Consider the following 26,885-nt stretch of genomic DNA (forward strand, 5'->3'; position numbering starts at 1 on the left):
GTTATGTTTTTCCTGGCGGCCACCAACGAAGTTCTCGCCGTCTGCAAAAGTATGGTGGACTGTTGATGTTTTGCACTTGTGTTGTCAGCTGAATACAACGTTACGTAACGTTCAACACAAGCACAGATGACCCTGGATACCGCAAGACATAAGTAATACAGTTGTTCTGGTTTACTGCCACTCTCTCCTAATTCAGATTTACAATGCCTGAGATATCAGCATTTTGTGGCTCCACATCTTTGATAGACAGCGCATCGTTACTTCTAAACACAACGCTTTACAATACTGATACCTGATTCTGGTCATCGAGTTGGTCAGAACCTTTTTATAATATTTGGTCATGTAGAGGCGCGTAATCCTTGGGTCTATCATGTTTCGAAGTGCTGCTACTCATAAATCCAGGGCGATTGTGTGGAGCCCACTATCTTGTACGCAAACATAATTTACAACCATGGTCGCGTGTTTTCTAATTAAAACTACGCAGGTATAAGTGTCAAGTGACCCCTACTGATTATCAGAGATCACATCAATGCGACTCTACCGCGCTGTTTAAGACACCAATACGCCCAGTCAAGTTAGTGAAAGAGGCACTATGAATCTCGTGCATGTCGATATGTATAGATACCATTTTGCGGATAATAATCAGAAGAATGTATACAAACCATTTTTGGGTGACTCCAAGGATTAAAAATTCCGGTACATCAATGTTTCAGTGACGTTGCGTATGCCATGTTATGTGTAATCCCTGCGATTTCCACGCGTATCAGATTTCGTCCTGCAGGCTCAAGGATGTGACAATTCACGCTACAGCGTCCATTATCAGGGGCCACCGTGCAAGATATTTGTTCTGTAGTGTCTCCTCGCTGCACACTTAATTTCACAAAAAATTATCTGAAAAAGGAGCCACGAGCAGTGCGGAGTGACCTCGGAGGTCCTACCCTGGTGAGACGTAATCAGGCCCGTGTGACGTTGGATCATTGCAACGAGCAACTTCTCGGTCTCGTTTCGCAATGAAAATTTGCCTGCCATGGACACAGCACGGCGCTGCTTGTTGTGTACTCTGTACATCGTAGAATTACCTCAGAGTCACTGAATCACTTACAGCCTCTCTGAAGGAGTTGAGGATGGTGGGGTTGAGAGAGGGCATACGAATCAAAGACCAGTTACCGATACGATTATCGTTCTTGCGCAAGGATGCACGTTACCTGTTGCACGGTGGGTCCGCCCAACAACGAAAGTACTATGAAGGGGACCTGCACTGCTCCTTTAAGATACAGCAGCCATCAGAGTCATGTCGTTCAAGGGAACTTTTATTCAGCAGTAATGACAGTGGTTTCTGATCACTGGATAGATAATTTCGCGAGAGTACGGGGTGGAAAGTCACTCATCCTTTCCTTTTTTTCTTTTCAGATCCGCAGAAATTTGTATCCATTCGTAAGGTGTAAGGCGGGCTTGAAGAATGTCTTCCGATCTTGGGCCAAGGCTTGTGAAAGCGATTCATAATTTCAAAGGAAAGAACAATGATGAGGTAACAGACCCGCTGCACTTGTTCTGCATGTCACACTAAAAGATTATCAAAGGATTGCATATCTTTCTCTGTATTCTTCTCCTTCTTCTTTTTTTTTTTTTTTGTTTTTGTTTGTCTGATTATCTTCATCAATACATTGGTTTGAAAGTGAAAAGAAAAAATGCAGGCAGCCGTTCTTGAAAACTAGGCTCCGCTACTCCAGGCCAGAGTGCTGCAGTTAGGAATAAAAACAGAGAAGGGGCAAAATGCATCATTAGGTTAGGAAATATGCACTATATTGCTATTCCCAGCCGGGTGGGTGCGCAAGTGGGTACAGTCCTACGGCTTCGAAGGGACACTTGCACAGAAATCCCAATCCCATCTTGGGATCTTGGGACTCGGGAATCCCGACATTCAGGGATTGTAAAAAGGGTTCAGGATTCCAAACCATCACACAGTTTCGTCACAAGTTTCACACATCACAAGTAATCGTCACAAGTTTCTCTCCTTATGTGTGGATGTGCGTTTTATTGCAGCTCTGTTTCAAGAAGGGAGATGTCTTCACTGTCACCCAGGCTCTGGATGGAGGGTGGTGGGAAGGAACTTTGAATGGAACTACCGGATGGTTTCCTAGCAACTATGTTAAGGAACACAGAGCAGGTATAGTAATACGGCAGCCTCTAATATTAGCATGCTTCGAGCATGCATAATATTAGCTGCCAGAGATCCACAAAGGCATAAGTGTAAATCCCTAGGTCAAGCACTAGGACCAAATTTACAGGCATGTCAGCCGAGTCAATGAGCTAATGACCAGCTTGTTGAGTATAGCATATCTCATATGCGAATTGACTGCGCCGTAACTTGATTGATTGACTGCTAGTCGCTCAAGCTGTTGCGCAGGCGATTGTCAGTACACGTTGTGTTACTCAAGCCTGATGTCAGTTAGGCAATTTTAATTGCTGCTATATTTTGGCAAAAAGTGTAAACAAATATTGTGAGGAATAAAAGAGGGCCAGATGTTGAGAGTGTTATTTAATGGCATGATTCAAATCTCATCAAGTAATGATAATGGTTATATCGGATATGATGAAAGTAGCTGACCTTCTCTATCCGACATAGAAGCCAGAAGATTTCAAAGTTGCAAGGTTCACGCATTGTAGATGCGAGTATCGTTCACAGGTAGAGCCTGAAGTTTTTGGGAAATATTTTTTTCTAAATTCGGGGGGGTAAAAATCAGCGGGTAAATAAACATGTGCACTAAATTCGTGCGAATTCAGGTGAAAAAACTTCCAGTATGCTAAATTCGAGGAGAAATCGGGCTCAGTTACTCAAACTAACTGTAATGGTTTGGTACAAACGGTGATATAACTGCATTTGCTGCCAAACAAGTAAGTTAGTGCATTCCTACAGACGTCCCAGTGAGGGGAATTTGCAGGGTAAAAATCGGGTTTCACCCTAAAGAGTGAACCTTCAATTCTGGGTGCAAATTCGGGGAAGAATCGGGTAAAACCCTAAAACTTCAGGCTCTATTCATAGGTGTGGGCTGGTTCTGTTGTCGCCCTTGGTATGATGGGTAGCCCCTTGGTCACTAAATAGAGTCACTGACTGAATATTATATATTTTTTATTATATATATATATATATTATATTTATATCTTTTATTATATCCGAGTGCATCGTCTCGCGTCTTGTGATGGAGAGGGAAAGCTTACTTTGCAGTTTCTTTTGCTCATAAATCATGAACAACAGAACGGATTAATCCCGTTCCTTTTATGGCAGTGTTCAAAGTAACGACATCTTTCATTTCATGAAGAAGAATGTTTTTCACTTTAGTGGCCCTTGAATGACACGCACGTCATGTCATTCGTGTGCTTGCTTATTCGCAAGTAACCCTGGGAGGCTACGAAGGGCCATATTTTGCAGGTGATTCTTTATGTAAGGGCAGGCTCATACGCATTAAAGTGACAGATCTAAAGCCAAAGCTAAAACGATCCTGTCATGTGATTTTGAGGACACCTCTGAGTCACGGTGCAAAACATTTAGATTAAATTCGCATAATATTATTCTCTAATTTTAATTTTTAATTTCACTAATTTTTAAAGATTAATTTAATAATTATTATAATTAATATTTATTATTAATAATTATAATTTAATAATAATTTTAATTAATTAATTAATAATTCGTTATTAATGAATGGGGTAAATGAATTAATGGATAATTAATTTTATAGAACACTCTTCATGTTGAACAGTCGAGCATAGAATTGTTTATTGACTGTTGCCCGTGTTGACTGCAGCTCAACACGCGATGGCAGTCACTAACTTGGTTGAAATTTTTGTAACATTGTGCCAAAATATGCCACTAAATAATATTTTCCTTCTGATACAGATGCCTCTAAAACGGGACGAGTGACATCTAAGATTGCGGACCACTCTCCCGTGCAGCGTCACAACAGCATGAAGTTGTACAGGAATATGGCAAGTTATGCATAATGCTTTTTCAAACAAGAATTGTCATACTAAATGTTTTTAGCCGGAAATTAGTAATGTTTCTAACATGCACAGTAATATGCACATATAGCGAGTTCCACTGGTTTATCAGGAATGACTGCCCTGATCCGCTACAAAGTAACAAAATCCAATACTGTGTGACCAAATCCGTAACCACCATCAGAGAACAGTCAAAGATTAACCAGTGTAGTTTGTTCATATTGTTAGGTTGAAGATGAGAGGAAAGACGGATATGTAGAGACTTTAATGACACTTTAGACTGACAAGACTTTAGAGACACTCTAGAAGATTGGAACAGGCTTCCTGGAAATGTAGTAGCACCTCTACGCAATGTACCAGCTTTTATTAGGGCATTAAATGGCTTCATGTAAACGTCCATTCATGAGCTTCATGTTTCGTTTTTATTTATTTATTTATTTATTTATTTTCTCGCTATTTTGTTTGTTCTTCTGTTGTTGTTTCTTCTTTTCTATATTGCATGGGTGAGTATTTTTGGGCGCATGCAGGAACTGCAGGTTTAGTTTTGACTTTGAGTAGTTACTGTACTTAATATTTGCTGTGTGAATTGTATCTCTCTTGTTACGGCTCGTCAAGGGCCAACAGTATTTATAAATAAATAAATAAAAAATAATGTCTGGGCACGGAATTCGAGCGGGCGCGGGGAATGACGTAGAAGGTGATCATGAACGTGACGACGATTCTTCCTCACAATATTGGCTTGTCAGCATTGTTCTCAGGAGTAAATGTAGTGATGGGGGATTGGGACTCTTTGCAATAAAAATCAGCAAAATATGCATTCAAAAAAAAAGGTAGAGATGCACTGCAAATATGTGAATATGTTTTCAAGAGGAACAAGAGCTTTCCATTAAGTGTGGGTGTGGTTCAGAGGATATGAGGCCGTCCTACAAGGACGATCTCATCCTCTGAAGAAGAAAGTGTCCTGCTAGTAAAACACTACTCTCATTTAGGTGTTCAAAGATATCTTGGACACAGAAGCAACCCATATTCAAGAACTGCAGAGCATCACGTCCACATACCTACAAGCCCTACAGGAATCTGACGTGTGAGTGTGCGCCGAGAGTGCATCCGAACTTTTTTGAAGCAAAAATCTCCTACATATTTTGCATATCATAAATTACAAAATATCAGGTATCATTACAAAGTTTTAGTTTCAACCGCACCGGCTTTCAACAAACATAACAAAATACAGTTAACGTTTCGGGTCCCATTCGGGACCCATCATCAGAATGACGCTGTCCTGGTCGTCACCGGGTATTTACGTAGAAGAGGATGATGGGTCCCGAATGGGACCCGAAACGTTAACTGTATTTTGTTATGTTTGTTGAAAGCCGGTGCGGTTGAAACTAGTAAAGATGTCTACTCCTGGCAATTGGACAATATTCAAAGTTTTAGTTCCCCAGATTTCACAATTTCTAAATTTGACTGGATGCATATTTGCAGAATATTTTGCTTCAAAAATTTCTCTGAAGTCAAGTTTGAACACAGGCAGCGGTGGTAAATGTCTCATACAATGCTAGCTAAATTAGTGAGTGGTGTAAAACTGCAAGAATATGTCTGCCTTGTTTTGGCCTAAGTTGTCCTTCCGTCATGAAACCTACAGCCACTAACTAATGTCTGTCTGATTGTGTATGACTCATACGGAGGTGGCGCTTTGTTAAGCTATGGTTGGCGGTAAAGTAGGTGAATTGCTATCACACTGATTGTGCGTACATGGAACAACGTACAGTGAATTGACGGGCAATCGTGTGGATGTGGATTATGATGTTGATGTTGAATGATGCGCTTTGAGTAAGACTCGCAGTAATGTGATTTTTAACCAAATTTCTAGGAAAGTGATGACCTTTGATGTGAAGTTTTCCCTTTCTTGTTAACCAGCCTGAGTGAACACGACTACAAGATCCTTGTAGGAAACTTGGCCCTGGTTCTTCGTGTCCACGTTGACCTCTTGGCAGCTCTAGACCGCATCAAAGAGTGAGTAGGAACCATGTGTCGAGTCACCTGTGGAAAGCAGGGTCTTGAAACCCTTGAAAATCTCCTCAACCTGAAGGTCCTTACTTCAAGGCCTTGTATGCCCCTGAATTTTTTTAGTACTTCTTCACGATGTCATTTAAGTAACACCATCATGGCTTGAACTGTCCCTCCTACCCGTCTGCTTCCTGAACTAGACATGGTGGAGAACGTACAGGGACAAGGGCGACACACATGGGAGCATCTCGAACTAGTCAATCTGTGTAAATGTTATCACCAACCAGACCAAATGGAGACTCACGTTGCTCTTTCGTCTGGCCACACTGGGATCACCGAGGGCGCCCAGTTCTGCCCTATGGCACTTCTTGTAAATGTCGTCTGGCAACCCTTTGTGCAAAGGTCGTCTGCACGTGTGCCCAGCTGTGTCCGCGTGTCCACATGGCGCTTTTTGCCGACATTGATGTAAAGTGTGCGTTTTAAGTTAAAGTGGATGTTAAAGGAAGTTAAAAATCTGCGTTCCAAAAACTGCGAAGTTGGATATGAAGGGTTGTAACAGTGATTTCACCTTGATATTTTTTGCTAATTATTTCTAGAATAATGTTCGCAGCTGTAGCAGTAGCGTACGCAACACAGTTCTGCACCCAGAGATACTGTCCTAAAAGTAGTGCGCATAGGTCCTTGAAAACCATTGAGCAATTTCCCAATTATCTGTACGAACCCCGGGAAGGAGTCTTTAGGCGGGAACTGGGGCCACCCAGACAGTATTGTTACATAGCCACTTCAAGTGAACACGAATGATATGAGTTCTTATAGGGACGCAGCAAAAAATTGATTTTTTTCTAAAATCTTCATATTTATTTACTTAATTGTAATACTTCTAACTGAAGCTCCGTAGAAGGAGAGCCAAGTACATATATCACAGTATTGTGACAGAGTAATATCTTTCAAAGTGTAGAACAAAACAAGCTTTTCTGAAACAATAGATGATTGGGAATCGGTGACTCATCCTGAACATGTGTAAAGACGGGCATCAGCTATAATGAAAGAGGATAGTATGTCACAGGCAACTACTTCTGACGCTGAATAGTTCCTGTCCTGTATGGTGAGAGAAGGGAAGGGATTTTTAAAGTAGCACTGAAGTCATTTTTAACACCCAGTTTTCTTCCTATCAAACTGTTAAGTAGGCCAGTAAGATGCACCATGCGAAGTAATTTACACCACGGAGTCATAATTATCGCAGAAATTGAATTTAAAATACGCCGCAAAAAGCGACTGTGCGCAACGGTGGTGAAGAGCAGTACCAGCCTGTGATCTGCCTGGAACCTCGCGCTGACGCTATAAGGAGAACGCTCGCTGATTGGCCTAGAGAAATGTTGTCTGCTACTGCTCTGTCGTCTGCTACTCGGCTGTTCGGGCTTCTGATAAAGCCTTTCTCCTTGCTCGGTAATGCTTCGGCCGCTCCTTCTATCCCCAATTCTCCAGGAAAACTGGCAAAACAGGTTTACGGCGGCAAAGGGACAAGGCGCTGACCCCCACTGACCGGCAAACCAGAACGAGTCTCCTTATGCCGTCATCGGTGACGTGCCATCCTACCTCCTCATCCTCGTTATAGCTGGAGTGGCGGGTTAAGGGTGAAGGCGCGGAGCTATGTTTATGTGAGTTTTTTTTTCTGGGAAACAAATTGCACTCATCAAAACCTTTCGAGCTATTCGGTATAATGACACACACACTTTCATCAGATGTCTTAATCTGAATTTTTTTTTGATTGCCCTCTGTACTCCTTTAAGGCAAGATGCAAAACCTGCATTTCATTGAATTTTTAAGGCAGCCTATAATTATTGTTTAACCGTAATGAAGCACATAATGACGACGCGACCTGTGGTATGATGACTTGGTCGTGGGAAAAGAGACAGTAACAACAAAAATGAATATTGTAAGCATGATGCACACTGTGCATAACAGTAGAACTAGGGCAGTTGTCAAAAATGCCAGACAGGATTTGAACCACGCACCTCTCGATTGCTGGTCAAGCGCTCTACCGCTTGTGCAATTGTTTCGTTAAATACTACAGACATATTTTGATTTGCGTTGTATTAATTTTCGTGAAACGTATTTGGGACGTTATTCGGGAGTATTTAATTTCGCGATTCCAGGTCTGTTTCCATCCGCAGGATAAGTGTCGAGTTGCGTTCGCGAGTGCAGTTTTTCGCTATTTTTTAGCGGACGTGAAATTTGCAAAAATTAATACATCGCGAATAAAAATATGTTTGCGGTATATTTTGGGAGGAAATGTATGCATTGAGAGCATTTACCATATTTCAGATTACCTGCAGCAGAGCAACGAGTGGGCGGGGCTTTCCTTCAAGCTGCTGCAGAGTTGAAAACTGTCCACAAGGAGTACTGCTCCAATCACCCAAAGGCCGTCAAGGTCCTTGAGAAATTTAGGTACGGCCACTCTCGACAGTATTCGGTATCGCGATGAGCTGCTACGTAAAATATATAGGGCCTGACTTTTTCGGGTTTTATTTTTGGCCAAATTCGGGGGTAAATATCGGGCGATATTTTTCATTCGAAAATTCGGGTGTATTCGGGTTAAATCCCGCTACGACGTATTCTGTCGTCACGAATTCGGGTGATTTTTTTTTGTTTAATAAAAATTTGTCTTAACATGGAACTAATGTTTAGCAATGTTATCAAACTTCATTTTAATGCACGCTTACGAGTGTGCCACGCGACCCGGGTGTTTTCGGGTAGATCCGGGTTAAACCCGAATTTTACAGATTTCGTTCGGGGAGGGGGGGGGGGGGGTAAATATCGGGCGGATACGGGTTTAACCCTAAAAAGTCGGGCCCTAAAAATATAATGCGCCCGTGTTCTTTCACAAATTTTATGCTGCAGTGAACCACTAAGTCAGTTCCTGGAAAAACATGGCGCAAATTCTCCGGGTCTTTTGACGCTCACGACGGGGCTGAGCTGCCCGTTCCGTCGGCTCGAAAAATACCCTGCTCTCCTCACCGAACTACAGAGGCACACAGAGGTTGGAATCCTCTTTTTTCGTTTCTCTCTTTTTGCCACAGGGACAACAAGACAGACAAACACTGTGCTCTAAAAGGTTTAAAAGTCGTCAAGTTTTTCTGAGTGAACAGTGAAGACGCCCTGCAAATTTTTCATTTTTCGCTGCAGCACTTTGTGGCATGCTTTCTTCCACCAGAGCAATAATCGTAGCTGATGCAAATGATCGGGATCTGATAAGACAATGCTCAGCAAACTATTTTGCATGCTCACTTTTGATGAACTGCTTGATGAATTAGGCAGAGTATTGAGCAGTCTCGAATGTCATTTCACACATGCTGTGTGCACACATCTGTGTGTTCAGAAGGGATATTCTAGAAGAAGAAAAAGAAATAAAAACTGCTCACAGGGTGGAGTTTTTGCTGCGTCTTATGTTGAGCCAAGCATTCACACAGCGCCAGAATATGGAGAGCAGCGTCCTGCACACTCAGCAGACGACACTGCTGGCACTGTCGCCTGCAAGCAAATACCTTGTTTGCTGGGTTGTGGGATTTTCCCTGCGTGTTGAAGAGCACGGAAAGACATGCCATGCCGTTGAGTGCTTGCACTCATGTAGCGATGTTTTGTGCGTGTTGGACTTATTCTGGGGAATTTAACTTGTACGGATACACGGTACAACTAACTATGGATATTTCATATGTTATAAATAATTTGGTATTGCAGGAAAGTCATGTAGACAGGGGAGACACACAAAGGAGTGTATTTGTCTACAAAGATATCGTGGTATGTTGACGGCTCTCTTCTTTTTTTTTCCTGTGAAATGATCACCTATACAGATGTCTCTGTAACGAAATGATTATGTGTGTCTACTAAATATGTGTCTCTTGCTTTGGGTCTGATGTGTAGGCAACGTGCTCTTCATTACGTCGTCAGAAAGAACTGGAACTGGAAGTGATGACAGGAACTATAAACGGATGGGAGGGAGAGGTACGGAGTAGTCCATTCTTACGTCGTATGTTTACGGACATTGGTATACTACAGTCAAAACTCGTTAATATGACCATGGCCGTTCTCACGGATTTGGGCCATAAAGTGAATTGTCACATTAGCGAATACCGGGTGTTACAAGCCGTACCACGCCTTTTACGTACGCTTCGAAAAGTAGTAGGTGGAAAATTACGTAAGCTGGTAACGGAATACGAACAGCGAGGCATCTGAAAGGAATCTACGGCACTTTATTTTTTGAAAAAGTCTTATAATTATGTTTGTGTACTGCAATTCTCAATCTGACGTATATCTGCTTCTTCATCCTGGTAGTCAGCTCCGTTCGCTTGCGCTTCTTCTTAGACACGGTCGATGAATGCCGTATGACAGCAGCGGGTCGTGACCACATGACCAAGGACACTGCTTTTTTAAGCGTCACCCTGAAAGTGGGCTTGCTTTTTGGCCATTATAGCTAGGGTTCTTTGTTTTCGGGTTAAACCCGATTTTTCACGATAGTTCTCCCCCCCGAACAAGTTTTCAAGAATTCGGGTAAAGCCCGATATCTACCCGAAATCCTCGCGGTCCTTCGACTTGTCATTCTCGGTAAACCGTCAGAAAAGTGAATCATAATATCAGCAAAGACAGCTATTTGTGACAACCTATTTGTCGTCTTTCTATAATCCCCTCCTGCATGAGTGAAAAACGAGCTTTTGTGGGGCTCGAGCAAGTGTTTGAACATGGCAGTCATTCACTGCCCTAGTTACGAGCGGAAATACATAAAGATTCTTGTTTCTCCTCCACGTGTTGGAGCAATGGCTTGTTTCATATGCCTTTCGTTTCACCCGAAAATTCCCCGATGACGTATCAAATAGTGATCATAGCGCCCGATTTCTTCCCGAATGCTCGTGTGCAAATAGCGCCCGATTTTTACCCCCCCCCCCCCCCCTCCCTCCCGATTTTGAAAAATCATAAAACCCGAAAATGAAGAACCCTAATTATAGGTCAGGACAACCACTGGTTCAGTGACCAATGGTCATAGTAACGAGAATAAAATACACATGTACAGCTGTAGTTGTGCTGAAAATAGCGGTCATTGTCATATATACGAAATGGCATACTAACGAGCTATAGTTTCATGTGAAGGCATTGGGAAGGAAAGGTTCCCGAGAAAAAGGGCCATAAAGCTGGGATGTCGTATTGTCGAGTGTCATATTAACGAGGTTCGACTGTAATGGACAAAAACATGGAAAGAAGGTAGTCATTACAAGAGTCAATGAACCGCAGTTGATTGAATTGAGAGTGAGTTAGTTTCTGACAAGCTTTTACTGTCTACCTACTGTTTACCTTGTTCTCTTTCACACACGTTAGTGTTTCACAGCGGGACGTTGTTATACCCCTCTCACCCGGGCAGCTTTCAATGATAATTGAAACCAATGAACATTGAAAATTCATGTAGCGCTACCAAGGGTGTAATTCGTGAACAACGCTTCTAACAAATCTTACTGCCCTGTTTTATATTTGCTCTAACTTTTCAACTGAATTGAGTGCATGTGCATGTATATTGAAGAATTGGTTTGTAAAGTAGAACACCTCTTTTTGAAATCCCTAGCAGTGCTCACAAAAATTCTTCAAATTCTTCAAAAAGTTCAACAAGCTTTTTGTTTGGGTAACCAAGTAGTATGATAGTGCAGTAACCAAGGAGATTGACTGTTCCAGCAAAGCATATTACTTACACCATTCCGATACTTTGTGTAATACATGTCCATTCAGCATGCCTTTTCTCTTACGTTATCTTCTGTTGTAGTTATCCTTGAGATTCTTGCCACAATAAATGTGTATTCCAATGAAAGGAGATCCACACACTGGGAGAGATAACGCATCTCGGACCCGTGGTTCTGGTCTCTGGAGACGAGAGGAGAGATCGATATCTGGTCCTGTTTCCTTCTACGCTGGTGATCCTTTCTCTGGCATCCTCTGCCAGTAACTTTGTATATGAGGTAATGTCTGCAACCATGCTTCCAAATAACAACTACGAATCCATACAACCTTTACGTTTCTTTTTTTGTTTTGTTTTTTCTTTATAATGCATCATGGTGTCAGAACATAGTTGAAGCTTTGACTTAAATCTGAGCTGTGTGCATTGTTACAATTTATGATTTGGAACAGTGTGTAATTTGTAATGATGCAGTTATTCGCAAGTGAGACAGATAATTACATCATAAAAAAAGCACGCTTACCACATTTACTCGCATAATTAGAGTTCCATTAGCCTAATTAAGTGGAGACTGTTGCTGTTATGGGGCCCTGTTATGATTAGAGCCTGAAGTTTTCAGGAAATATTTTTTTGTAAATTCGTGGGGTAAAATCGCGAAAGTAAAATTGCTCTAAATTCATGTGAATTCAGGAGGAAAAAACTTCCAGTATGATAAATTGGGGCAGAAATCAGGCTCTATTACACAAATGAACTGTACTGGTTTTGTACAAAGGTGATGTAATTGCATTTACTGTCAAACAAGCTAGTGTGCATTGCTACAGATGCTCCAGTGAGGACAATTTGCTGGGTAAAAATCAATTTTCACCCCAAAAGAGGCAACCTTCAATTCGGGGTGCATATTTGGGGAAGAATCAAATTAAACCCTAAAACTTCAGGCTCTAGTTTGTGTGTGGACTTACATAAGCCAAATGAAGCAGTGACCCATTTTCATATCCAGATGATCTTATTTCATTTCATTTCATTAATTTTATTCTACCCAAATTAATTCATGAATTAACTGGTGCACATTTCTACTTCGAGCCAAACCTTTCATATGCCTATCGTCAACCAGTACAGCCAAGGAATGCCGGAATCTCATTCTTTGCCGACGACAATTTATTCCGTTACAGGGGAGCTTGCTTTGGCCTAGCAGCTCCAGCTCCAGCTGTTATACATGCTGCTGAAGGGCACATAGGTACAGGGTGCAGCAAAAAAGAAACTCAAAATTTTGCTCAGCCATTGGCTCAGCACTAGTGAAGTTGGGCAGGTCATAGTGGAGGTCTTCTCAGTCGTGTTCAACTTAAGAAGACAAAGAAATCTAGTCCGTCAGCTCTTAAAATATTACTGCGCCATAGATAGGACTGCTGGGCACAGAGACATCACTCTTCCCCTTCCACTATATACTATTGTAATCCATCGCAGTCACTGTACTTCCCTATTGGCTGTGAGGACTGGCCGCATTTCCTACGGTGTATGCAGATGACGGGCTAGATTTCTTTTCCTTCTTAGGTTGAACATGACCGTAGTGGCGGTCTGGTTGTGCCCCTTTCAGTAATGCTACTAGAAGAACCAAATGGCGTGTTGCGAGAAATGTTGTTGCCTTCGAGTCTTACAACATGCATGACGGCAGTGATCTGATGCTGCTCTTGTAAATGACAGGGTAAGGTTCCTACGGCTGGGCTGCAGCTTACTGTTGTGCAAGATGGAGGCGAAAATGGACAGTGCAGCTTTGAACTTCACGGTATGTGTCACTGCCCTACTTGTTCATTTTTTTTTTCTAATTCATTTTAAGTTGAGACGAGTCTGCCTCTTAGGATACCTATAGCCGTACAAACACCAGAATTTTTGTTTGCAATTAATAGTGTTAATTAATAAACAACAAGTTTAAGTTGAAGTGTGAAATGACTGTTTTGGGTGCACCATTCAAGTGCGGGGCTTACTTGGAAAAATTTGAGTACTACTATTTGGTTCAAAACAAATACATGAAGCTTTAGATATTATTGTAAACCTGCACATAATATTTTCATGGACTGCACATGGCTGAGAAATATTAGTACATGGAAAGTAATACAGTATAGTACACAGACCTGTTAGAACTGATCTATTGACCCTTCTCAGGGTCAGTACATCACCGGCTTCGTTTCATTTTGCATTTTTCCAAAAACTTCCGCAGGTCCCAGCATGTCTCAACGCCTGCAAGTCGTGTGCCATTCGCACGAAGACCTTGAGCTGTGGCGATCTTTTCTCGGAGGTAGCACCCCTCCCGTTTCTGCCCAACTGAAAAGAGGCAGTGGAGGCTCCCCTCGAAACAATGTTCCGGCCCCTGTTCCACCACAGAGAGCTCCTACGCCTGTTCCTGTGCACCGTGCGGTATCGCCTGTTCCACTACATGTATGTCCGTGTATATATATTTGCAAAATTGTCATCTTTATCGTCAGTGTGAAGGGCCTACAATGCTGAGCAGGCTCCTATTGGTCTCCTCAAACGAATTTTCCAATCGTCACGAGAGGTTCTTTGAGGAGACCGTTCCAAGGCCTCTCTGTGTTATCGCGTTTCTTTAGAAGCAGAGGGAAAGAAGCGTATACGAAGAGGGGAGTCAAGTCCTGTAGATCACATAAACAAAATACAGAAGCCGACACTGAAGATAGTGTCGGCTTCGGTGTCGGCTTCAGTGTCGGCTTCTGTAGTTTGTTTAAGCAGAGGGAAAGCGTAAATTGCGGTTTCTTTCGCTCATAAATCACAAACGACATGATGAATCCCATTCCTTTTATGTTGGCGTCAAGGTAACGGAATAAGGAGAAATTTTTGCACTTTACTGCCCCTTTAACAGCTTTTTTTATAGTTTTGGAGATCTTGTGTAACTGCCCTACATAACGACCGTACACATTGGGACAGAAACTCACAGAACACCGGGTGTTGCAGCAGGCAGGGCTGGACCCAATAGCTGGTCGTCCATTTCTTATTCAATCTCTTCCTAATAGCTAGCTGGGGGCCGTTCCAATGAAGAAATACGCCAGTGCCGTGTTCCTTAAAGGAGTACAGAGGACCATCAAAAAAAAATTCAGATTAAGACATCTGATGAAAGTGTGTGCGTCATTATACCGAATAGCGCGAAAGGTATTGATGTGTGCAATTTGTTTCCCAGAAAAAAACTCACATAAACATGGCTATGCGCGTTCACCCTTAATTCGCCACTCCAGCTATAACGAGGATGAGGAGGTATGATGCCACGTCACCGATGACGGTATAAGGAGAACTCGTTCTGGTTCGCCAGTCAGTGGGGGTCAGCACCTTGTCCCTTTGCCGCCGTAAACCAGTTTTGCCAGTTCTCCCTGAGAATTGGGGATAGAAGCAACGGCCGAAGCATTACCGAGCAAGGAGAAAGGCTTTATCAGAACCCCGAACAGCCGAGTAGCAGACGACAGCGGAGTAGCAGACAACATTTCTCTAGGCCAATCAGCGAGCGTTCTCCTGATAGCGTCAGCGCGAGGTTCCAGGCAGATCACAGGCTGGCACTGCTCTTCGCCACCGTTGCGCACGGTCGCTTTTTGCGGCGTATTTTAAATTCAATTTCTGAGATAATTATGACTCTGTGGTGTAAATTACTTCGCACGGTGCATCTTACTGACCTACTTAACAATTTTATAGGAAGAAAAGTGGGTGTTAAAAACGACTTCTATGCTACTTTAAACATTTGTCCGAGGCTGTACATCGGTGGAGGGGCCTTGCTGTTAGTTTTTGCTGGCGTTTGTGCGCAGTGGTAACCCATTACTCGATTACTCTCACAGCCCTTTGTGAACGAATGGAGTCCAGCACCAGATGTGTGCGTGCCCCAGCCAGTAGTCGCGCCTGCGCAACGTGCACTCCCGTGGAGTTTACAACCGCACGCACCTCTACGACCTTCTCCAAAGGCTCAGCCTCGTATACGGAAGCACATCAGACGAAGAGGTACGCTGTCATGTTGGGGAAACGGTTCTGTGCTTTGTGCTTGAAAGGGAAGTGAACAACAACAACAACTTTAGTTCTGACCTTGGAGAGTGGGGAGTTTCATCGCCACAGGCGATACTCTACCCCATTGCTGGTTGGAATGGGGGGAATAAAATAACGAGCCCCTTCACAATAACGATCTTAAGTCCGACAATAAGTCTGGACACAATAAGTCCGATGGTGTCCAGAAATGTCAGAAGAGCTTTGAGAGCAGAGCGTTGCTGGGCTGGATTGGGCCAGGGACCAAGCAATTTCGATAGGGAGAGAAAGGGCGAGAGTCCAGCTGACGAAGAGACTCGGAGAAAGGGAAGTGAAGCCTGTGAGACAGTCATCCAGACTTGGCTTTTCTTACTGAGTTCTCAGTTATGGGTACACCCCAAAGTGGAGTGTTCTTTTTTTTTTTTTTTTTTGAGAAACCTGGATAATTTTACTAGCTTATGTTTCTTGGATTTTTTGGAAATACGGAATACGGTTTGGAATACGGAAACCTAGTTTTAGCGTTGTCGTGGGTAACGCAATTGGTGAACGCAGTTAAGGACAAACGCAACACAAGCCTCACGACTACCACTTGCAAACTTTAGTTGAATGATGTCAGTTAAAGAAAATGTCATTTCTTCAACTGCCATCAATCAATCCTAGTTATAAGCTTTAGCCCTGTTGCATTAAAGTGTTTTCATTGCCTGCGACTTTGTAGCAGTAAAAAAATATGGCGCTGGTTGATTCCTGATACACGGAACGGTTCTTCGAATATTTCCGGGCTTTTCACTGTATTTGAGAGGATACTAATCCTCTCGCATACTAATCCAAACTACCATGGCGTATGATACTTCAAATGATGTGTTTCTTCATATTATTTGAAGGAGTATGTTTTCAGAAGCTATGAAATGCTCACTAGGTGCAGGTGGTATGTCACGGAACATGCATAAATAGATGGGAGGACAGTGTCGTAATGTCGCTTGATACAATCATCATAAAATCATAATAAAATTGTACGACCAAAAAACTAATAAAATCATCATAAAATTATCATAAAACTATACAGTCATCACAATGATTATCATAATGTGGCTTAATAGAATCCTGCCACCAAAGCTGTGTTTGTGCGCGGCTTTTTGTGCCTCAAGATAAATCAGCACGTCACTTTCTTTCGCAGCAGTCACACATCCAGTATTTCAGCTTCAGCTGTTGTCAATATGATTGAGAACATGCAGTCTTTTGTGTAGGCATGGGTAACAACGTGCCGCCAATTTCGGTGGCTGTGCGATTCTGCATTGTCAAGAACCGCCTCTTCAGATTCACATTTAGGGGCCGCTAAATGCTCTTATGCTCCTTTAAGTACATCTGTTCGAATGCCTTCTATATAAGTAGTACTTGTTACACAAACAACAATACCGTGCATTTCCAAGTTGTTGTGCAGAGAATATCACGTGATAAGCCTAGAGTTTTTGCCTCCTTTGATGTAGACTGCTTGATGGTTCATGGCCAGTCCCATGGCTCCTTGAAGACCAGAAAATGTGTTGGCAAATTTTACCTACTGTTGTCAACATTACTCTCTCCTTGTGACATGCAGGCCTTGAAGTAGAAAGTCCTTCTTATGCCGATGACATGGAAATCTTGCAAGTCATCGTGGCTTACTGCAGTAGTGCCAAGACACGGTATACAGTCAACTCAGGTAAGTGCCATATAGTCAGGTGTGGACCAGACCCTCGGTTTGGGGGAGGGGGTTCTTTGTTGGTGTGCATAGTGGGGGAGGGGAGAGAGGGAAATCCAGTGTATAAACTGACGTTTGGCACAATGAACTTGGGCTAACACTAACTTAAGCTAAACTACAATCCTTCCATGTTCCGGTAATTTCGTAAAGAACGCTTCACCTCATACAGGGAAGCATCAGGTGAAGCCCGCTTTCGGGAGGTGTTCATATTCCGCAAATACTAACCGAATATTCGGAAAAACCGAATATGTATGGAGTATTCGATTCGCGAATCGAATACTTTGAGTGATTCGTATTCGATTCGAATTCGAGAACTCGAGTATTCGATCCCCGCTAGTACTACATCAATATTGACTGCATTCTCACACATTAATATTTCACCGTTTCTTAGGTTAATATTACTGAAATGTTTTGAAGGCGGCCTGCTCACTACTACAGCGCTCCTGATGATGAATTGATAAGCATAAGGAACTGATAACTGAAGGAAGCATAAGGAATTGATAAGCACGTCCAACGTGAGCGTTAGACATGACACCCAGACTGTGAATTGAAAAAGCTGTAATAAATTACACCTTGTTTCCACTGTGCTAAACGCCTTGTCAGAATTGTTACAAACTGCATTTATTATATATGAGGGATACAGTGGTAATGTGGCCACTGAACTTCGAGGCATCAAATTTTGCACTTTCTGCTATTTGCATGTTTTCTTTGAACTGAAATGAAAATGTATCTAAGCCTAGATATTAAAAACCTGCATGACACGTGTACGAGGAACCTGCACGAAAATACATGTTTATAAACATATCACAAAGTTAGCTTTTAGGCTTTCATTATCGCAATATTGCTGTGCTCTGCTGTTATTTATTTTGTTATTTATTGTAGCCATGCTGGACAGTCCACAAGTGATTGTTGTGGAAGATGAAAAGATGATCGTTGAGGAGACAAAGGGGAATGTGTCAGTACTACAGGAAAAGTAAGATTGAAGTTCCTTCTTATTGGCACGCTTTACTAACGCAAGCATTTTCTGACACATGACACCTTTTGTGACAAAAGCATTGCCTCTTCTGCATTACTGTGTAGTAGGTATTAGATACAGTTTTTGTGAAGCTGCATCCATGTAAATGTGAAACCTTCAACCTGGGCATCCATATGTTCATAATTTTGGCCCCTGCATAGTTACTGGTGTGCATGTGGTTCCAGGGTTGCCAACTCGAATGCTTCAAAATTAGAAGTGTGCGAATATCTGCAAAATTGTCCTTCGAATATTGAATCACATTTCAAATATCAGGTCACAGCATAAAGGCCTCTAAGAGTAATAGCTAAGACCCAGTAAACTAACATTGTCACCCGTGACTTGAAAACCCGGGACGGGGTAGGGACGATAACAGACAAACACAAACACGGTCTCAAACCCAGCTCCTTTCCTCAGTTCCTTTCGTTAACATTGTCACAGTTAGTATGTGCTGCAGATCCTTAGGAAAATGCCTCAGGACATGCACTTGAAAAGGAGCTCATATGGAATATGTATATTAGTGTATTGGCTTAACGCAAGTAATCCATGCTAGTCTGCACATATACAGGCAAATTATTTTTGCAATGAAACAGTGTGTCGTTTTTATGAGGCAAAGTGAAAACTGTAAAAACAGCTTCTACTTCGAAGATCCTTCACGGACGCTGAAAACCTGCATTGGCATTGTAAGTGCTGGTGAAACAGATGTAGTGGTACGGCAAACAGCGGTGTTCCGCTCAACGCCAACAAAATCTCAGTGTATAACCAGACTTAACCAAACTGCCTCAAATAGCCTCACACGAATGTTCAGAGTTTATTGGCAATCCACTAAAGCCGTGACTGTGCTGACAATGCATGAAGTGCAGCGTGATTTCGCGTTTCGCTGGGTTGGATTTTAATGGTGGCTGCACGCAACTGCGTACTAGTGTTGGTTTCGGTTATCGAACGCGTAGCAGCGCATTCGCAGATGAACGTAACAACATCAAAAGATCTGTGTGTCGCTTTGCAGCTGTTCTACAATTCATGTACGTCGCTGTTACCGCAACATATAAAGCTTGGTAGAAAACTGCTATGATATTCCAAGGTAGAATCGAATATTTGAGAACTTCTAATATCAAATTTCTGAATATGAATACGAACTGAATATCGCATATACTCGATTTGTATTCGAAATGTCGAATATTTGCGCACTTCTATTCAAAATACAACGGTGGTGGAGTGTACCTATATTGTTGAGCTCCATTTCCTCCTCTCACATACTGTATTTACCTGCATATTGTCAACACTTTGTTTTGCCAGGGAAAGCAACCCTTGTATGCAGCTTGCATTATACGTGACACCCATAACAGCGCAGCACAGTTGTAGGCACCACTATGCCCCTCTTGCTAGCTTCACGGCTAGTTACTTCCTAGTTGCTGAAGCAGATAACTAGCAGTTGAAAGTTGCTCTTTGAGGATATAGGATATTTCCTTCTAATAAGGAGGTGGTTTGAAAAAATGCTAGAAGAACACGATAATGCCACTCTGTCTTAGGCTTCTTTTTGTAAAGACCACTTTTGATAAAGTTAGTAATAAACTAGAGCTGTGCAAATATTCGAAATTTCGAATATGACACGAATATCTGATGCTATTTGAATGCTTTCAGTATTCAGTATTTTCGAATATTTTTCGAGTAGTACTGAAGCGAATTATCGCTGTCCAGTCGCCGTTTTGCAAGTCGGCTTCGCCTCATTACATTTAAGAGATAGGTGAAGCCCACTTCACGTTACTGCCATTGTTCTTTCGGTGTGCGGCTCCATTCTGCAAGTCGGCTTCAACTCATTACATTGGTGCTTTAGGTGAAGCCCACTTTACACCTAAACCTAAACAAAAATCTTCAGTGTTGGTTTCCGCATTTTGTTTATGTGATCAACAGGATCTACTCCCCTCTTTGTATACGCTTCCAATATCCTGTCACTAAAGTCTACAAATTTTCTGAACTCATGGTCAGCACTGCTCTGGGGATCCCAGGTTCCAGCAAATGTACTCCCAACGTTCAGAGTTATGTTCAGTAACAGATGGAAATACGTGTAGTTTCTAAAAAAAACTACATGACATTCACATTGTAAACATAGCACTGAGGAGGTGCACACAAATCAGGCTGCATGGAACATGTTGACAAACTCTCAGTGCAGTCTACCATACACAACACGGAGGGGCCCTTCACTCAAGATATGTATATTATGCTGAATGAAAAGGCCCACATGTTTGGTGCAGAAAATCATCTAGTGAGCACAACACCACAAAATATTTCACCATGCGGCATTCGAAATTATTCGAATTGGGCCTTTTCCGATTATTCGAATTCAATTCGCCATCCGAAGAAATTATTTGGATTTGATTTGCAGTGCATGCTGTCCGCGTGGTTTTTTGCAATGGAGCCTTTCTATAAGACATAAATATAATATATATATGTAAACTATAGACATAAATTACCGCAGAGGAAGTCTAATCAGTTATGGTTACATGTTACTGTTTCGGTAATCAGCTACTGTTACTAAGTTATTTCTAGGGACTGCTTTAAAACGAAAGATACTTATTGCATGTTGGAGGACTATCCAATATGCACGCATGTGAAACAGATGTTACTTTGTCTTCAATTCCCAAATGACAGGGGTGCATGGTTGGGAATATGTGTATAGTTTTATGCTGCTTCTAATTTTCTGCTGCTGTTCTGACTGCGACTTGATGTGACTTTGCATGATATGTGATATGAGAAGTCATGCAGGCCCATGCGGTTTTAATGCTTGAACGATTTGCCTGGAAATTTGCTTAAACTGGAAATCACTGTGCTACTTTCTCTCAGTTTTGCTGCAGAGGTCTACAGCTGTTTCTCTCTCCCTCTCTAGGAGTCTAGTGGACACAGTTTATGCACTCAAAGATCAGGTGAAGGAACTGCAGAATGTGAGTTTCTTTTGGAACTGCAAGCAAAACTACAAAGCGCAACTTACTTTCACTCTTTGGGAAATATCATTAATGTGATATCCTCTGTTTCTTGTTCATGTCATGTTCATGTCATGTTCATGTCATGTTCATGTCATGTTCATGTCATGTTCATGTCATGTTCATGTCATGTTCATGTCATGTCATTCGTCATGTAATGTTATTGTCCTTGTTCATGTTCTCTTCCTTGTGCCTTGTTCACAATCATGGGACATGGGTCATACATCCAGGTGCGAACCTTGTGATGCTATCACAGTTTCGTATTCAGGGTTAAAACTGCTATTTCATGCCCAGAATGTGAGTTTCTTTGCATGTTTGGAGGGTGTATTTCAGAGATCATGGTTTTCCAGAAATCCCGAGCTTTTCATTGTCTATTTTAGTTAATACTGAGTTAATCTGAGTTAATACCCAAAATTTACGGTAAAATGTAGTGAGAGCCTGCCTCGCAAAAATGCTCACAGTTATACAGCAGAACTTGCAGACGAAGTCCAGTCCAGAAGTCCAGTACAAATGGACCCTTATGTTTCCTACGATTTATGTTTTTTCGCAAATTTGGGGTGTCAAAATTTGCTTTTATATTAGAAGCTGTAAAACAGGGTAAAATCTGGTGATATTGCATGAAAGAGCAGATTTTCAGTTGGAGATGAAGGAAGCTGTGAAAAAAACAACAGTGTGAACCTGAGCCCGCTTAAGTCGCTGAGATTTGCACTTTGCCGAGTTTGGTTCTCGGGGATTTTCTGCATTTTACCCGAAACAATGACGATGCAAACTGTGCGTAAAAATAGGTTTTACTGTGTTTAACCCCAAAGTACGAGGCCCCACTTAAATGGCGTGCAGTCGTGCAGTATTGCAACCTAACTTCCACACATTCAGTTCCTATGATAACGCAAAGCCAACTGGATGTTTACTCTCTTACCTGCTGTAGCATTGAAGTTCTGATTCGAGCTGCAAATTTGAAAACACTGGTCTTACAAGGCCTTGTGGTCAGTGAAGTTTGAGTTTTTTTCCGGAAATAGTTATGGAAATGAAAACGCTACCTACTGTAAGTCAACAGAAACAGGAACGGAAAGGAACATATTTTCGTTTCCGTTACCAGAAACAGAAACAAACCAAACCCCAGGGCAGCAACAAAAAGCAAACTCATGAATTCGTGTTTCACCAAATTTGTGCTGATAGACACCATCACCTTGTTGAAATCTAGTGCTTGTCATGAGTATACCTTATCTAGCCGAGCCACACATGAGTCATGTCTATTGCTTTTCCATGTTTCATTTACATTTTTGGAAACAACATACGTGAACATGAATATTGACACTTTTGTGACTTTTAGAGCTTCACGAGTCTTGCACGCAACCTAAACGAGCAAATTAAGCTATCTAGTCCAATACGCATGAGCCCGCAACTGTTGAGCAGACGGCGCAAGTGGCATCAAAAATAGCTCGGGAAAACTGAAACGGAAACTAATATCAAAATTAACATAGAAACTAAAACAGATACAAAAAGTCCAGTTTCTTACGTAGCAGAAGCAGAAATGGAAGCACTACTAGTTTTGGTAATGAACCCTAATTTAAAACTGTTGTTACTTCCAGGAAACAATGCAGCTGATGCGCACAGTAGAAGAGGAGCGGAAAGCACGACGACGCCTCGAAGTTCTGCTACGTCAACATGTGGTGTGCACGGACGAACCACTCATAATTACGGAAAGTGCCTGTCGATGACACTGCGCAATGTCGCAGTGGTAGTTTCCGACCTCTGGCTCACTCTTCATTGTTGTTCCTGCAGAGAGTGGTGACTTTAATCACTCTTTAAGAAGATAGCTAGGGAGTTTTTAGCGCTATTTAAATTTTTTTACCTCGCTTTTAATCCCTAGGTCGAGTAAAAAAAATAATCGTAAATCTTTCGGACAGCAAATGTACCGTACGTTTACTGCTGCATGTCTCACCTGCGGTCATAATTAGGCCCTTGTGTTTTGGGTTTTTACGTTTTTGAGGGGGTTTTGTTTCAGGAGCTGCGAAATGGGGTGAAATCGGGCTTTATGGGTATATATATCGGCATAACGAATGGCAAGATGCCTAGCAGCTTTGTCGTTCACGTAGTGCTTAGCGTTCTCCAGTATTTGTATCGGTGGCTGACTCTGCATATTTGAAAGATCATTTTTGGAGATTTATGGGTTTTATCCCGGGTTGTGGGAACTGAGTGTACAAATGGGTTTTACTGGGTTTAACCTTGAAACACAAAGCCCTAGTCATAATGCACCAGACACATTTTCAAAATGTCTATAACAGGAACTCCACCAGTAGCCAGTAACAGTATTTGGCCACACTCATATTCGACCTTGGGTTGCAACCAGTGGCAGATCCAAGGGGGGCCAGTTGGGCGATCGCCCCCCCCCCAAACAAAAAAACAAAACAAAAAACGAGGGTCTGGATCTGCCCCTGGTTGTAACACGTACACCCCGGTCTCTAGCCCATTAGTGGCACTCCACTTACCAGCACATTTTACGTGATGAGTAATTCATGCAGTGCCAAGTTTTCACAGAATGCTTTGTCAGACCACTCCTGCTAGGAAATCGCTCGAAAATTGTGAAAAAGAACACTCAAAAATGGTTCCTCTAGTGTCGTAGCACCACAAATTTGTGAGCCATTTATGAAAGGTAAAATTCTCTTCGTGATGATAGTCGGACATGCATGCAGCAATCAGCCAGTCTGCATATGCAATTGTTCACACCCATCTGCGGATAGGTAGCACTAACTCAGAAACCACGCTTCCTGACATGACTGAAATGCAACGTGTACAATGAAAAGAATGTGCTCGTTAAATTGGCCAGCTTGTCATCCAGTACAAATGCTTTAAAAGTTGACATGAGCAAGTGAAAGATAGGAAAATGACCATGCACGTAAGTGAATTGTGTGACCCAAGAAATGGTACCATTGGGATTGTATAACTGGGTTCTCACAGTGCCTGTTAGTACAAGAACACCGACAGCAGAAATTTCAGTTCTGTAAGTTTCTGTCTGACAAATTTATTACTGTCAAGCCCGTTTATTACGATCTTCGATGGAACGATAACTCCGATATTGCGATCGAACTGGTGGTTCCCGTCAGCTCTCCCATTGAACTACATGTAAACAAAACATCGGTATAACGATCGTCGCGAAAGCGCTTTCTCACATATAGCGATCGGAATTCTCCCGGCGGCCGGTAAAACGCGTGAAAATTAGAAAGCAAGATTGCACCATTTTCAATAGCCTTCGCCTCCATGCGCGCTAAAGTAAGGATGCAGTGCGTTGCAAGGTACGTGACTTCGAAAGGGTGGAAGGGGCTTGCGCGAAGTAGAGAACGTTGTTCCTTCCCCACATCGTTCTCTCGTCTTCAAGCTTTTTTTCTTGTTTTGCTGCGTGCTTGCTACGACGGCGTCCGCGGTTCCAAAACACTTTTTGACGAGGAAAGACGCGTGACTCGACCCAAAGTTGCATGCGCTCTACGGGTTTCGTACTGGTGCAAAACCGCATTGCATTGTGAAGTACCGCGGCTTCGAAAACGTGTATTGGCAGACAGTTGCGTGTCGCGACAGATCACCCGTGGCGGAGGCGCATTCTGATGGACCACGCAGTCCCGATCGTGAGAACGGTGATGACTACTACAGCATTGGATGACGAGCATGGACGAGGTTGTCGATCTAAAAAGGTGCGGCGCCTCGCACGATATTGGCGCATGTCCAGCGGCGTTCTACCTGTGGCGATCCACTTCGTGTGCGCGAACCCGAGCGGCAATTTCTCGAAAGCTCGTTTCTAACGATACTCTGATATAACGATCAGATTCGTGTTCCCGTCAATATCGTTATAAACGGGCTCGACTGTAGCATCATTTGTGACGCACACATTTGAAACAGCCAGATTCCTTAATCTGCACATGTCACATACGAAATTTACTAACCGCAAAAAGGCATCCCCGTATGAAATTCCGTGAGACAGCCCGAGCAGTCATTTTGGAATGAAACGAGATGCATTTTGTGTTATTTGCGACAATTCAATCTGCAAAGTGCAATGCGCCCTCATTTATTCTCTCTCGCGAGTGGACATGCATTTAAAGAAGAGATGTGCTGCGTTGTACCAGCACTATATTGATATGTACATAGCAATATAAATACATATTATATTAAATAATTGTGCGATTGTGGGTAAGTGTGCTTCCTGGGGTTTTCCAGAGGTTTTCCGGGAGGGTCTTCAGACAAGTGAGGGCACAGTTCCAAGTTGGTGCATAGAACACATTAGCCCTCTACACTTTCCAATTCACCACTTTCCATCTGAACACATCTGTACTAAGCCACACTATGGTGGTAATGCAGATTTTTAAAAAAGCTGTAAGGTGGAGCCCATTGGGCTTTCATATTCCAAGGCAATGGATAGTTTCGAATACCCCAAGCGCGTCACCGGAGCACACGAGTGTTGAACGTGAACACTCGTGTCGTCAGCAGCCTGATCACACTCACTTTTTCGAGCGATCATGTTATCACCGTGCTCTCACTGCCCGTCTAGGTTGCACACCTCACCGTACAACACCGCACCACAAGGTTCATCACGAAACACGTTCTTCCAAGACACGTTGCAGCGCAGCACGAAGCGCGGGAGCAGCGTCGAAGCGGCTGTAGTTACCCCGGGGCAGGTCACATGCTGCCAGAATCCTAGACAATCCAAAACGTCCATTCACGTCCGTCGGCACGGAATGTAGCAGTCCCCCGCGCAAAGAGTAATACGCCCGAGGTGCCAGAAGGCCGCTGCAGACGGCGTAGTAGTTGTGGTCGGCCGTGTAGTGGGAGCACAGCTCCGCAGAATCAAAACTCAGGCAGTCATGGCAGGCGTCCACCAGATGTTGGGCTCGTTTGTTCCAGCCAGGTTTTCGTTCTGTGTGCACCAAGAGGAAATACACTATGTTAATAATGGAGTTCTTGTTCAGTTCTTGCAACATGCTTGTCTGGAATCGACAGCTTTGCGGTTTGTCTGGCCTGGAATCTCTAGGCAATGCAACACTGTTTTGACTAATATAGCCGTGCCTCGTTAATATGGACAACTCGAATTATGGACAATGGGTCCCCCTGTTGCAAACCCCCTGGTTTTCATTGCTGCCTTTCCTGCTACGCTCCACTTTCCTTAACATAATCCTGTCCACTGTAGGGTCAGTGCATAGGACAAGTGACCACGGATGACAACAGACACAACACAGTGCATATTTTTACCAGAGTTCGAGGTAACTTGTTACTGAGTTCCTTTTTTTTGGGAACTTGTAACTTAACTCGGTACTTTTGCACCGTGGTAACTTTCGGGAACTCATTTCTTTTTCAGGTAACTTTGTCGAAGTAACTTAAGCTAAGTTCCAAGTTACTTTTAATTCACTTTTCACTCACATCCACTTATTTTCTTGCTTTCCCTTCATTTCTTTC

The 26,885-nt window shown here is 42.7% G+C and overlaps 2 protein-coding genes across 3 annotated transcripts in view; one reads left to right on the plus strand and one right to left on the minus strand.

Moving 5' to 3' along the window:
* LOC135366518 (rho guanine nucleotide exchange factor 7-like) lies at window positions 1-25,624 on the plus strand. 2 transcript variants are annotated; one of them, XM_064599239.1, is made up of 18 exons: window positions 1-152; window positions 1,411-1,528; window positions 2,044-2,167; window positions 3,899-3,987; window positions 4,989-5,083; window positions 5,917-6,012; window positions 8,332-8,454; window positions 8,908-9,046; window positions 9,745-9,804; window positions 9,928-10,008; window positions 11,856-12,002; window positions 13,418-13,499; window positions 13,932-14,149; window positions 15,547-15,706; window positions 17,316-17,417; window positions 18,339-18,429; window positions 21,353-21,407; window positions 23,036-25,624. In XM_064599239.1, the coding sequence occupies exons 2-18, from the start codon at window positions 1,460-1,462 to the stop codon at window positions 23,162-23,164; spliced, it is 1,860 nt and encodes a 619-aa protein (XP_064455309.1). In that variant the 5' UTR covers window positions 1-152; window positions 1,411-1,459; the 3' UTR covers window positions 23,165-25,624. The 2 variants fall into 2 exon arrangements, with proteins under 2 accessions (XP_064455309.1, XP_064455310.1); XM_064599240.1 differs by having other exon boundaries at window positions 34-49.
* The window catches only part of LOC135366519 (divergent protein kinase domain 2A-like), a 3,714-nt gene continuing 2,309 nt past the window's right edge, over window positions 25,481-26,885 (minus strand). Inside the window, exon 3 of the mRNA XM_064599241.1 lies at window positions 25,481-26,349. Coding sequence (XP_064455311.1) covers window positions 26,024-26,349 — 326 coding nt within the window. The 3' untranslated portion in view covers window positions 25,481-26,023. The remainder of the gene's footprint in view (window positions 26,350-26,885) is intronic.

This window comes from Ornithodoros turicata, chromosome 8 (assembly GCF_037126465.1).
Source record: "Ornithodoros turicata isolate Travis chromosome 8, ASM3712646v1, whole genome shotgun sequence".
Taxonomy (NCBI): Eukaryota; Metazoa; Arthropoda; class Arachnida; order Ixodida; family Argasidae; genus Ornithodoros; species Ornithodoros turicata.